Genomic DNA, 14,419 nt, shown 5'->3' on the forward strand with positions numbered 1-14,419 from the left:
TACACACAGAAAAGTAAGAAAAAACTTCAACGCAGCACTCCAACGGACTCGTGAAAATATGAATCAGGGCTGTCACTTAGGCAGCACAGCGGGCCATTATAAAAATAATCAAGTTAAAACTGGAAGACTCCTTTTGTCAGCTGTGGAACGCTACAGAATTGGCTGAAAAACTCTCGATACTGCCACCTTACAGCATATCCGTATGTGGTACCGCTTGCTGTTTTAATAAAAATAATAAAAGAATTCCATTCCTATGAGAATTATTCCAATAACAGCCATAATGTTTTGTCAGCAGTCAATTGTCTTAACATTGTATCGCTGAACCTTTGGCATATCCAAAACAGTCTCGTAACGCTCGGGTAGTGTCAGTCTCACTGAAAAAAGACTGGGTCACCAGGAAAAGTTACTCAAATTATGCTCCGAGTTAAAACCTTACGTTAACACTTAGGAGACTGCCTAGATCATATCGCCACGCACTTCAGCGGCGTGGCGTGGCAGCAGCACAGTTCCAACGCAAGATCTGCTTTGGCAAAAATCAGTGGTTATCTTTGCACTTTTTTCACAGTTTAGTATTTCATATAATCTCGATGATCTTACTTGTTGAAGCCACAGGAATGTTGGGAAAATTAGTGGTGCTGGTAGTGCTAGCCTCAGTAGGAGCTAACATGGCTGGGGTGCTATAAGGCTCTGTAGATGCCCTGTTACTTGGTGGATGCTGGATGGTTTGGACTGAATGGCCTTCGGCAGAAGACAACGACGGCTGCCCCTCGTAGTCATGAACGTATTCGTCTTTCACCAACATGCTTGATGGAGCTGCGAAGAAGTGAACGGTTAAACAGGCACAGCAACTCCATTTTCAGGATTTAACTACAAATTGCACTGCTACTTTCAAGCAATAAGGGTGCTATTAAAACTACTGGGGGGAGGATTTAACCGCTATAAACATCGCTAAGGCATTCCTCTCAATTACAAATAAACACTTCAAGTCAGCAGCAGGGAATTTTGAAGCGTAACTGGATGGAAAAGCAAACCGTTTATTTTGCTTACTGCTATCAAACAAGCAGTTTGGTCCCCCAGTAGTGGACTCCAACAGCATTTTGTTTTCTAGTCCATCATCGTGTTATTGGACGTGGTTAATAAAATGGAAAAGCATGCTTTTTGTCAAGCACCTAAATATATGTTAACGCAGTAGCTAACAAACCAATTCCTAGCATACAAGTACACATAAAGGTCCTATGAAAAATGTAATTCACGAACGCAGCACGTAAAAAAAAACTTCATGCATCCCTCAAGTAATTTTAAGCAACTCCCATCCAAATTGACTAGAAACATGAAATTCGCATTCAAAGACAACAGAACGCTACTCTATATTTAACACTGTAGTCCCTAATTCAGAATATTCTACATACGGCGTAAGGAAATTACTACCATCGCCTCTACAAGAATTTATTTCTATATATCCTACTGAGCACGCTCAAGTAAAACCCTTAGGCTGCATTAGCTCCCATGCTCATTTTTAAAGCAGCCTTAAATATGTTAAAATCTAACGGCAATTTTCTGTTTCCTGCTGCAAAAACAGTAGCGGGACAAGGAAACACTTATTGTGTCTTTAACTGCTGGCTAGTAAGCTTTGATTCTGTACAAAAAGATCATTTTTCAGAAGACAGGGGTAACAACGCAAATTAGCAGAGAGGAGCACCCAAGTTAAAGCTTGTGAAGTTCACAGTTTGTCGGGTCGCTTGGGGTTTTTTTTAAGTCCTTTTTACTTGAATACTTCTAATAATGTGCTAAAAACATTGGATTACCCAAATTTCCTTCTCTAGGAATTTCTTCTGGAAGGAAAAAAAAAAAAAAAAAATCTGTTTTGAAATAAAGCAGTTACCAGCTGCACAATCTCAGATTTCTGAGTAACGTCCATTGGACATTTAATGTCCAATTTCTCTCAAGTTTCAGGGAGAGCAAGAATATTAGATTGCTTCATTCAATTGCATATTAATTACAGAATTTCTATTATTTTCTTGCTAAACTACGTATTAATCGTAAGCATCTATTATTCTCAGTTCAATTAATTAGTATTTCATACAGGCGGACACGTTTTTGGGTGGTTTGTTGTTTTAATCAGCAGCCTTCAACAGTGAGGTTTCTGTTTTTCTCTTCTGTTGGGGTTTATAACTTGCAGGCGATGAAAACAGAACATACCTACAAGCTGAGCTGAAGCCTCAATTTAAAGAATTGATCAATACTTGCCTCTCATATGCTACTTAGCTGGTTTTCCAAAACCAGAGAGACAAATGCCTTCCCATCTGCTCTCTACGTTCCCTCCCAAGGAGATACACAGGAAAAAACCGCGTACACGCTGAAGAGTTTAACACAGTTCGTGCCCGTAGAAATGCAACAGTAAACAGAGCTACTTACCAGAACTCTGTAGTGTCAGTCCTGAGAGATCTTTAAAAAGAAGAAAAAGAAAAGGGGGCGGGGAGGATTATATACACAGAGATCTTCGACAGCGTTTGAACATTAAGTTTACAAGCCTTTACAAATTAGTACTACAGACTCTACGTATTATACCCCCTCCACCACAACGCAAGTCTCAACGCTAAGTTATTCCTAGGATGGACGTTAACGGTAAGAACCGTGCGCAAAGCCAACAGAAAGGCTTAAACAAAAGCCACAAACTGTTCTTTCAGATTTGGAATAAAGGTAAAAGAAAAATTCCGTTAAGACGACGGACAAAGGCACACGAGAGTCATTTATAATTAGATCATTAAAAGTTAATGTTTCTAATTTAGGCCTGCATTTTCTACCCTCAAAAGGAAAACAGTTTACATTTTATTCCCACTGTTCCACTTTAAATCAAGAGTCTACTTACCGATGCCAGGCGATACTACACGCTCATAATGGTAAGGATTTACACAGACACTGTCACATTTTAAGTCAAAAGCATACTGACAATATTTAACATGCTTGAGTTCATTTTTATGAAGATCAGGCCACCTCCAAAGACGAGCGTAAATCACATGAGGGAATCCCTTGCGACCAGCCACCTAAAAAGTTAGACACAAAAGTTGATTGGGAAAGTAGCAAGACATTTCACTTTACTTAGTGAGGAGCAAAGCTGGAAGAGGACAAACAACAAGACAACCTCTCTCCATCATCAAAATATGAAAAAAAAAGGTGGTGTACAGTTTACCCACGTTCTGTACTCAACAGAAATAAATTTCTATCAGGGTTTTTGCTACGGTTAAGTCAACACTGTGATTCTTAAGAAAAAATACTGGATACAAAATGGCAGAAGCAGAATTTGTGCTTAATGTAGTATGTATGGTCACCTTCCCCACCATGGATGATGAAGGAGCTTTGCCCCAGAAGAAGAGGAACGAGGCACTAAGCTACACTATAAGGAATTTACAAGTAGAAGAATGCCAATCCATTATACTGAAAAAAACCAAAAAACAAAAAAAAATGCTTCTAGGGTAGACAGAAAGCTAGCCAGCAAACATGACATCTGTCCTGGAACAAGGAAATCGCAACCCAAGCTATACAGGTACTGAGTACTGACGATATAAGGCTAACGTAAATCCTCAGTGCAGACTCCTTGGAGTACCTTAGCAAGGGATCATAGGTCTTTCTTCACACTGCTGACCAACACAGAGCTAACAGAAGCTTGTAGTGAAAATACCAGGATAAACAGCCGATTTTGTTACGTGACCCTGCTTTTTACTGCCACACACACCCTCGTTTAGAACGGCTGATCCAACGCCTTCTGCTCCTTTTGAAAAAAAATCAACTACTGCAGCAGTCCAGAGCTCCAGCCACAAAACATGCCTACAAATGGGGGCGAGGGGGGACGCAAGAGAAGAGCTACTCTTCCTCAACACTCTAGGATCCTGCGTCACTCACTTTTGCTCCAGCTTCACTAGGAGGAAAACATCTGATTTTCACTTGTACTAACCTGAAGCCTCCCATCCAGCGTTCTCTGTATTGTAACACACTTGCTAGGATGAGCTCCATTTGTGGTTATAGCTGTAATCAAAGAATCCAATTCATCTTTTTTCTCCTTTAGCTTTTTAACTAAACTTTCAATTGCGCGTTTTGCAAAAGTTTCACTCTCTCCACCTTGTCGATGGCACATCAAGCTGTGAACAATGCTCAGACAAGCATCATTACTTGTTGGCGTGTTAGTAATAGACATATTGTCCATTTGTCACAGCTTTTTCTTTCAGATCAAATGTCAGTTTTGGGGGCTGTTATGATTTTCAAGCTGATGAACAAGAGATGATCCAAGTTAAGTGTTAGATGTACTGTCTCTTGGTAAAACCTAGGAGGAAAAAATATCTACATTAGAATTGTTTTTAACAAATTGCAGATCATGTTTCTAAGGAAGTCTGTGGCTTTTTGCTTCTTTTATTTTCAAGCTAAGTGCAGGATATTAAAAGCACATGAAAAAACTGCATTGCTTGTCCCATGATAGCTAAAACATGCTTAAGACACTGCTTGCACAGTTGGAGAGATAAGATTTCCTTTTTCCCCTAGTAACAATATTTAAATAAAGATTATAGTTTATATACATGTACACATAGTATGTACATATAGAAAGGCAGGGATTATTAGATGAACAGGCTCTGAATCAGGAAAAGGAGAACAGTGACAATGATTTCCTATGGTTTATACTGGTAGGATGAAACCAAGTGAAAATACTGACTGGGAATCAAGGGGCATCGACTGAAACAAAATTTGAATAGTGAAGAAGCACGAATGCACACCAGAATCATCTGTCATCTTTTTTTAATAATCCTGTTCAAATAGTTCCGCTATGTTCTGACCTCAGACTAACTCTTATTTCTCTTTGCTGATCACAAAGGCAAAAATTGTATCTGGCCATTAGCTTAATATGCATTTATGTAAATTAGTATTGTGCGTATCTTTAGATAAGAAAATCCCAACTGGCACATTTGTCTTTACTTGTTTGGATCCAGCTTCTTCTGGACCAAGACAGATCAACCGAAGTCACTAAAAAAGCACTTCTAAATTGTCTCAAGCAGAACTGCCTTAATTACACTAAATATAAGACAAGGAGTAAGTCCGTCCTCACACATTCGCCCTTTAAACTCTCTTTGTTAAGAACCTGCGGTGGTTTCTGGTCATGAGGTCATTCTTCTCTAAGCCAGCAGACCTCATCTTTTCGAAGGTTCCTTTAATTCCCAAATTAGCAGAAGAGCTGGCCTGATTTTCTCAATTCTGAAAGAGCTCATTACTGCACTTTATCTTGCTTTATCCAGAAACGTAGGACAGCAGGTTTTGTGCACTTACAGAAAAGGAGTCTAATGTGGTCAAAAAGCTGCTCTGGTTCTTCAAGCACCTCTGACTTCAGGTAGTCATCCACTAACGCCGTTCTACCAACTACGTGGTCTGACTTTCTTCAGACACCGGCAGCAAACATGCGTAAGTCATTTGACGACATTTACGTGTTCTGAGTAAATTTAAAATATAAGCCCTTCTGAAACTAGCATGTTGTTCTCAGCAATGTAAATAAAAAGATATTGGATTGCAATAGTTAAGGAAAAAGTTTGTTCGTGTTATCTGAGGAACACATGGAGTCAAAGACCTGTTACTGCACTGGAATTTTCCAGGTTATTAGGGGTACGGTAGTGGCAGCTATTTATTGGAAACAAATGCGTTGCACAAAAATAAGAGTGGGACGTTAATTTAGAAGGTTAACGCATCACACAAATTACAGTGTGAATGCATGCCTTCCCTTCTTGTAAAAGGAATATTGTAACACAAATCCAGCACAATTATAAAAGGAAACAAGGTCTTCCCTATTTAATATTTTCTCCAATTTCAACTTGAATACAGCACGGTTTGGTATGCTTGGAAAAAAACACATCACAAATCCTTTTCCCCCCAGCCCCCTCCATTTTCAGTAGTTTTCTTCTTTTGTAAGGATGCTTCTGGACCTAATTTCTCCCAAAGGAAAACAATTACCTAGAAGTTTGAATAAGATCATTTTACCTAGCTATTAAAGTTTCTCCTTCAAGGCTAGGGTTTTTTTGCGCTTCAACTCAATAAGCCTCTTTTAAAAGTCGAGCTTAACCTGCCAGTCATTCTCCATGGCAACCCGCACTCGCATAAATCCATAAAAGCTTGCCAGCTAAAACAGAATAGCACATCATTTTCCTTAAATATAAAACAGCATCCCAGATAGATATGCATAAGTAATCATAAATAAGTGACTAGATAAAGCTATTAGCCAAAAGAGCTTTAAATAAAGAGACGCTTAAAATTAGACAGGCAGCTCTATCTTCTACGCCCCTAAAACTATGAATGAGAATTTTGCTTGCTGACTTTCAGAAGACTAGGATCGAGCAAATAAATCCTTCTTTAAGTGGAATGATCTTCAGAAATGTTGAGTCACCCCTCAGCTGCCACTGCGCTCAATAGGAGCTTCTGACTGTTCAGCACTTTTGAAAGCCGGGCCACTTGTTTAGGATTTTGAATACTGTTACACACTGCCGGCGCGTAATCGCACGGTAATTCGGGAGCCTTCCCTTAGAAGTCCCCTCTACAGAAATCCTGTATTTAATTGTGCCATTTCGATCCCCGGAAAAAGGGGGTGAGGTCAGTGGCTATCAACCTGGCACATATAGAGAAATGCCGTGACATATTTCTTCTGAAGCACCAGAAGCGTTAGTATATTTTGCAGGCAAGCCAAGTTTTTACGTTCCACAAATTTAGTTTCTCACAAAATAGCTCTACAAGCCTATCTTTGAGTCACACATTCAAGAGGTGCCTTAACACCTTCTTACTATATTACTTTCATGTGTGCAAATAAAAGCAAAACGCAATCTTAATGCGTTATATTTTTAGAAGATAGCCTTTGAAGATAAGGTTCCAGCATGCCCTCAGACACGGAGTGCGAGATGTTCTGCAAAACAACGGTACGCTTGTGTGATTTAACGTTTGTTTGATGCGAGCATGAAACTTGAAATTCGTTCCTTAGCACGCCCCCCCGCCCAAGGAGGTGATCCCACACTACGGCTCGAGCTTGGATTTACGGCGGAATAGGTAGGGCCAAATGTGTTGAGCATCTTCTTACTTCCCTCTAGCCAGGAATTTCATGGCAACAGAGAGAGCGCTTTGGGGGAAAAGGGAGAGAGAGGGAACACGAGAAAAGCAGCAGCAGGAGACAGCGCTTGCACTGAAGCTCTCGGCTTCGCCTACCGAGGAACTACACGGTATTTCTCTCCCTTTTGCTATCGTGTGATGCGAGCAGAACGCAGAAGAAAAAGAAAAAATGGGACAAGCTAACGTAAATGCTAACAAGTTACAAAGTCATAGAGAAGCACCTCATCATGATATAGAAAGTGATTTTTTTCAACAGCTAAGTATTAACAGGGATGTTACAAAACAAGCGAACGACTAGCGTTCTGCGATAGTCTAAGTATTGTAACAAGAATAAGATCCTCGGAAGAGGAGATAAATCTGACAGACAGAAGAAGCGAAGATTGCCAGGTAATTAAAAACACCCTTGATGACCTGTAGCAAACAGGCTACTATCTCAGAGAACTGATAAGTAACCATTAACTGAAACTCTTCCTCCAAGACTGATGCAGGCTTGAACAAATACCATCATTCTTCCGCACATCCTACTTCCCCGCGGCTGCCTGGCTGAAGGGTGATGTATCTTTTTAGCCTGTGCGATGAAATTCAAAACATGAAGCAGCTGTCTAAAATTAAAAATGCAACGCTGGTGCCACATGCCTCGTTTTCATGTCTGTGGATAATTCTGCCAGAAACGGTTACCTGAACGATATAAATAGATTCTGAAAACATAGGCACCTAGAATAGTATGCTACCTCATATAACAAAAATCAAATTATTGACTTATCTACGTGGAAGTAACATTACTGAGCTCTCACACCAGTGCCCTCACTGCACTTACATTTATCTTATGGGCAGGAAAGCAAAATAAGCACCGTACTGACTCAAGCTATTCCGCCGTTCTCAGGTCAACTGCTACACTCTCTCTCAAAACAGCAATCATTTTACTAGCGTGACTAGAAAACAGAGACCAGGTTTAATGTTCGGCATCTTCTCCAAAAGCTTTGAAAACCCAGTGCTGGCTCAGAGCTCCAGGAGCGCATTCCCGGTTTGTGGAAGGCACGGCACTCCGGATCAACTAGACAAAACCGAGCAAAGTACAAAAAGCAGATGATCTCTCACCCAAAGGGATAATCCATGCATTTATAGAACAGAAAATTACTCTTCCACCTTGTTTGCCAGTATCTCTTCAGCTGCACCAGCAAGATAATATAAGCCAAGACTGCTTAAGAACAAGTGGTTTTCCATGCCAAAAACCAAGGGTAACAAAAACCGCGTGAGCCACGACTTCCAAATATTTGCAGCAACTCTTCAGGCAGCATACGAGGGATTTAAGAGATACGATCATTTGGAAGGCCTCACACGAGGCCCGAGAGTTGCTGAGGTACGCTGCAGTTTGCAATTCTTCATCAAAAAAAGCACGCAGACGCACACAGACGGAGGCAGACGCACACGCGCGGTCTGAAGAAGGTACGAGGGTTTTAGAAAGAGAAAAAAGTTTTTCTGCTTTCCACGGTTAGAAAAAACACACGGACTTGATTTCCTCGGCTTTTACAGAGGTATCGCTACGGTCATACAGAAGCCCAACTGAGACGTAAGGGCAGAGGCTGCTTAAAAAAATACCAAGACTTCACCTAAACCCCCGTCAACGTGCCCTAGCCATCCAGCCAAGCGCATTTTGAAACTCCTCTGAAAAATCCCTGCCTCCAAACAATTCCCATTTCCAATTCTCTAACGCGGTTGAAATTTGCTGAGAAGTTAGTTACCAATCCAAATCTCTTAAAAAGATCTCACGTTCTTTTCTACGTATTAAGAACAACCTTAAATGAATACTTGTTACGCTCACAAGTCACTTGTCTTCCCCCTCTCCTCCCACAAAAGCCACACTTTGCAATTTGGGGAGAACGATCAACCCCAAACAAGAAAAGGAAATAATACGCTTACACAGACAAACCAGGCGGTTATGGATGGAGCTGGAAGTCAGGGACATAACCCACAGGAATATGATCCAGGCAATCAGCAATCCAACAGCTTGGGCAAGACGGTTAATCCAGGCCCGACGCTGATATGATACACGGCCCTATTCATTTACAGTAGGGTTTAAGCCAATCGCAGCTGCGGAGGGATCAAATTCACCAAGAAACTCAGTCTAAAAATGTGACGGTCCAAATGCCGCTGGATAATTACTTTAAGAGATGGACAAAAGGCCAAAACCCCCTCCGTGCCACTTTCTTAGCAGATATTTTGTTAGGTTTATACAACAAACTAGGTATTTTCCAAACAAGAGCCAACTTGAGACTCTTGGAGACTTCACTGTTTGCAGGAGAAATTACACCAGAAGTAGTGCGATTAGGAGTGATCAGTAACACTTTGTTTTAAAAACTAAGATGCTAAGAATTGTGAAGTGCTGTATTTAAAGAAAAATGTTAAAATATAGAACAGCCTTGGCACAACTGGAAAAATAGTTCCTGCAGGTGTCAGGGCAGCAATGGCCCTTTGAAAAGCTTTTGATGGAGAAAGGGAAGCGGTCTTGCAGATCAGGTCAGAAGAGAGGTTCCAGGCATGGACAGGGTGCTGAAGGTCCAGAGATGCTGGTGGGGAAGGCTGATAAACATGCCAAACGGGGGAGGCAGGGGGACGTGCAGCATACGCTGAAGCGAATGAAGAACGCAAGATGGATTTGCAACCGCATGCACGAGAAGCCTGAAATAAAGAGTTGTGATGGAAATCCAACCAGTCTGCAAAGTTAAAATCAAAGAAAAAAAAAAAGATTTTACATGTGCTAAGCATCAGATGACACATTCAGGGCTCAGGAAGCCTTTAAACAGCAAGGCGGAGAGAGATTTGCCACCTTTTTGTACAAACTGATCAGACAACAGTCCTGTGTCACCTTCGAGCGTTTCAAACGATCATCAGTAGATGATCGCTGTAGGTCCCTTCCAACTGAACTATTCTATTCTAAATAATACAAACAGAGATTTTTAGCAGCAGTTATGCAAAAATGTCCTATGATGCACGCAAATATACAAGCCTGAGAATGTTTAGTACTGGTATATCCGTATAAGGGCTGGTGTTACAAACGTGCAAAGGGATGCTAAAGATGATAACATAAGGCAAGTAAGCGTGTCCAGTGGCATTCACCAGGTACAACAGAGCATTTCTACCTACGCTGTGAATCGAAAGAGAACTTGGCCGTTATCCATTGTAAGATATTGTACAACGGCCTAAGCAAGTCAGAAAATTTGCCGGCAGAATATCCTTTGAGATGAGCCATGACTTAAGTGAATATTACTACGATGGTCTTCAAAAAACAAAAAAAAAAAAAAAAAAGAGAAAAAGCTCATACCCTCTGAGCTTCCAAGGAGAAAATAAAGAAAATTTATTTTCCAAGAAAATAAAAACAGGTATATTGCAGTAGCAAAGAAAAATCACAGCCCGATCAAGGCCTATGGCACTGTATGATATCAAAGGGAAAGATGTACAGCCTGCAATGCTGGGGAGTCATATACTGGGGGGAAAAGGGGAATGAATTAATCTAAAAAATACCTTAATGACCAAAAACCTATTTCCAAGTTGCAAATATGAAGGTAATCTTTGGAAAAATATAGCTAAGAAAAAATAAGAATTGTTTGCTTGAAGCTGCCACTGATGCTGTGGGAGCGCGGTTTACCAGTAACGGCCATCCCAGTCACAGATTTCCAGCGTTCTGGTATCAGGCAGTAACGCAACGCTAACGAACTGGCTAATTAGAATAGCGTACAAATTGACATCTTGCTAGAACATTTCACACGAATAAAGGACAAGAATGGCTCTTGCATAAGCTGTTGCCTCCAAAATTAGACGAACACAAAGATGTCCGAAAAGCAGCATATACGTTTGATTGCTTTTAACCACCAAAACATTACGACAGAGTTCTGCTGTTTAATAATGCAGTGGTAGAAGTTTGATGATAAACATGATAAAGGAAAATCCATAAACCGATAAAACAAAAGGCAGCTCGTGATTTGATGAAGATATGAATAAGTGATTAAACTGCAGATACTTTCCAGCACATTAGACTATTATCTACTTGCCCAAAGGGTGAACAGGAACAAAATGTTTGTAGGCATAAGAACAATTAGCATTAGAGAGCAAGAGAAAGAGTACTGAGAAGGTACTGCGCTCGCACGGTTCTGTACAGTAAGAGCTAACATTCCCCAGAACACTATTTTTGTGCGTGTATCTGAATCATCAGTATCAATTCTGCTCATCTCACTGTCAGTAGCTACAAAAATTTAAGACACATGACAGCATAAAAGGAACCGGAGAAGAGTTTTAAGACAACTCGGAGTGGCAACTCTTTCATCTTAACAGAAATTCACGGTTAAAAAGCATGAGCAGCCATTTCTTTGTGGAAGAAACCGATGCGACGTAGCTGCCCAACTGCAGCTCTCAGCATCTTTCCTCCTCTCGGCTTCCACCTGTGCACTCCGACTGCTTTCGAAAGCACTTTACAAATGCAACAGACTGATCCTGTAAATGGAGCAAACGTTTCTGCTGCACAAGGTCCCAGGTTTTTTGAATCTCATTCGAGAAACTAATACAACAGTAAAAAACACATCCAAATCCTTGTCGTTGTACGCGTGGGGGGCAGGACACGATGAAAAAGGTAGCGCTCCTATGCTGATGTGACTACACAGGCACACGTTTTACATCCTAGAAAGTTGCAATTGTCATTTTGGTTCCCCTTCCCTCTCTCTACTTTTTATTTTTGAGAATGTATACAGCTGAAAAATAATTCCTCTTTTCAATACAGGCTTCTGTATGGTCAGAGAAGGAAGACCACTGCACGTTACGCCACGAGAGCGGGAAGGGCAGTAAACTCCTGTACAACTGGATCTACTCCTGCGACACGGCAGCGAGACTGGCACTACCTCACCTCCGAGAGGGCACCCGTGGCGTCCCACCGAGCAAGAGGTCATCCCCTCCTCATCCTAGCGCCCGCGGGTAAGGAGGGGACGGAAACCTGGGAACGGCAGGAGAGGCCAGGCTCAGAAGGCGGCAGGCGGTGGAAGTCCTTGCCGTAGGACGACAGAGCGAACCTGAACTGAACTCCTCCTCAGAGCACCCTGCAAGACCCACCTTCTCGCAGAAGGCTTCTTTCGACGAGGACAAATAGCAATTTGTCAAAACCTCACAAACAGAGGAAACAATTGCGGCTACGCCAAGCAGTAAGAGTCAAACCTTGCTCGGGCAGAAGCGGTGTGATTTTTCACTTGTACATAACGTTTCGATACCCTAGCAATAGGTGTATTAGATAACATCTGTTCTTTATTGTAATCTGCACAGGGATAATGTTCTCTGCATTTGTTCGAGCTTCAAAAAAAAAAAAAAAAAAAATCACCTCTGGGCAAAGCAAGCATGGAAAATTCCAGCCCCAACCAAAAGTAGAGTTTTTCACAAGGTTAACAACATAGGAAAACAGAGTCCTAAAATTCCAGCGGGACCTTAACAACAGCACGGCGAAGGCTGCTCCTCACCGGGATCAACCGATCTGCTCTCAGCACCTTTGTTCTCCACTAAATCTGTTGATACCTCTCAAAACTCGCATCCCCATTGTGTTAGCTGCGCTTGAATGCATTATGTAAAGAGCCATCTACTTAAAAAAGGAATTCTAATCAGTTTGAGACACTTACTGCTTCTCTTTAGGCTGCAGCTCTTTGAAATGAAGTTTCTATATCAATATTAAACACACATGCTTATGCAACAAGCAAATCAAAAGAGGTTCATGAATGCAAAGCGAGAAGAAACTCCTTCCAGTAGCAATCCGGCCAAGATAAGAGGAGGGCCAGAAGGACAAGTTGCCTACTTATCATGACGTTGGGGAGTACGAAAATACGTTTTGTTTTATAGGGCAGTCTAGCTGTAGGAATTACCTACGTTACTGAACGAAGTAACAGGACAAGAGTCTTACGATTTAAAAGATGACAGCTGTCACAGCGTCTGAAATCGCTCTTGCCTGTTGACAGCGGCACACCATTCGTAACCAAGATAAATTTGAGAAGTGGTGGTAAAAGCCACCACGATCCTGCTCCGACCGTATGTGTTTGACAACACTTGGTTTGCAGTAGTACAATTTGGGTTCCAAGTAATAACACACCTAACCCACAACCAGATTACCCCGTAAATTAACCAGCCTCCCGTGGTAAAACCTATACGACTCAACTCTGCGGCAAGTCACAAACCTCCCCAAAAACCCAACACCCCCAGAAACGGGGATGGGAAGGAAAAAAAAGAGTAAAGATGGAATAATCTTTAATTAACGCCCCTTCTGCCGAGCAGCCCGGCGCTGTCTGAAAACCGGCTGAAAGCACCGTTCTCTGTTATTGCAAATAAGATGGCAGATTTTGAAGAACTAAAGGCGAAGCGGCTCAGGCAAAACCATCCAGGGCATTTTCCAGCGTGCGGGAGAGAGCACGAAGAGAGCGGGCTGCACGGAGGGCAGGGGAGGAAAGTTTAACCGGGGACAGGCCGGCTGGAGAGCCTTTACCAGAGGGCACCGAGATTTAAAAATAATAACACTAAAAGTTTGGGGGCGGGGGGGGGGGGGGGATCGTATTTTTTTCTCGCTGGGGGAAAGCGGGGAGGGAGGCGGGGAACCCAGCGGAGAAGCCCCCGGGGTGAGGGGGGGGGCCGCTGCCCCGGTTCCCCGGAGCGGCGGCCGGCGCGGCCCGGGGGAGGCGGCGGGGAGGAGGGGACGCGCTGCGGGCGGCCTCGGCGGGCGGGCGGGAGCCGAGAGCGGATGTTACCTGGGCCGCGGGCGGCGGCGGAGCGGCCGCTCTCCGGGGCGCGGCCTGCGGCTGTGGCGAGGGGCGGCGGCGGCGGCGGCGGCGGGAGGAGGAGGAGGACGGGGGGGGGGGCGGGGGAGCCTCCCCTCAGCCTCAGCCGGCCCCGGTGCGGCGGAGCGGGCCAGGCCTCCGCCCCCCCGCCCTCCCCTCCCCGGGCTGCGGCCGGGCCGGGCCGGCGGGGCGGCGCTCACAGGCCCGCGGCGCAGGGGAGGGGGGGAACCGGCCGCCCCGCGACCGCCGTCGCCGCCACCGCCGCCGCCTCCTTCTTGTTGTTGTTGTTGTTGTTGTTGTTGTTGCCGCGGCTCCGGCCGCTCGCGCTCCGCGGCCGCCGCCGACACGTCCAGCCGCCACCGCGCATGCGCGACATCCGGGTAACACCACCCCCCCCCGGCCGCCGCCGCCGCCGAGCGCCCCCGCGCCGCCACCCGCCGCCACCGCGCCTGCGCGCCCGCCGCCCCGCGGTTGTCGCGCCGCCGGCAGGCGGAGAGCGG

General features: G+C 43.8%; 1 protein-coding gene across 2 annotated transcripts in view; it reads right to left on the reverse strand.

The window, feature by feature from the left end:
* Positions 1-13,984, reverse strand: part of SMAD4 (SMAD family member 4) — a 29,206-nt gene extending 15,222 nt beyond the window's left edge. For both annotated transcript variants that reach the window (XM_082337194.1, XM_082337193.1), the window contains exons 1-5: positions 13,890-13,984; positions 3,953-4,318; positions 2,870-3,044; positions 2,416-2,445; positions 598-813 (exon numbers count right to left, since the gene is read on the reverse strand). In XM_082337194.1, coding sequence (XP_082193320.1) covers positions 598-813; positions 2,416-2,445; positions 2,870-3,044; positions 3,953-4,201 — 670 coding nt within the window. In that variant the 5' untranslated portion in view covers positions 4,202-4,318; positions 13,890-13,984. The remainder of the gene's footprint in view (positions 1-597; positions 814-2,415; positions 2,446-2,869; positions 3,045-3,952; positions 4,319-13,889) is intronic.
* Positions 13,985-14,419: the final 435 nt, after the last annotated feature.

Source organism: Platalea leucorodia (assembly GCF_965183815.1).
Source record: "Platalea leucorodia genome assembly, chromosome: Z".
Classification (NCBI taxonomy): Eukaryota; Metazoa; Chordata; class Aves; order Pelecaniformes; family Threskiornithidae; genus Platalea; species Platalea leucorodia.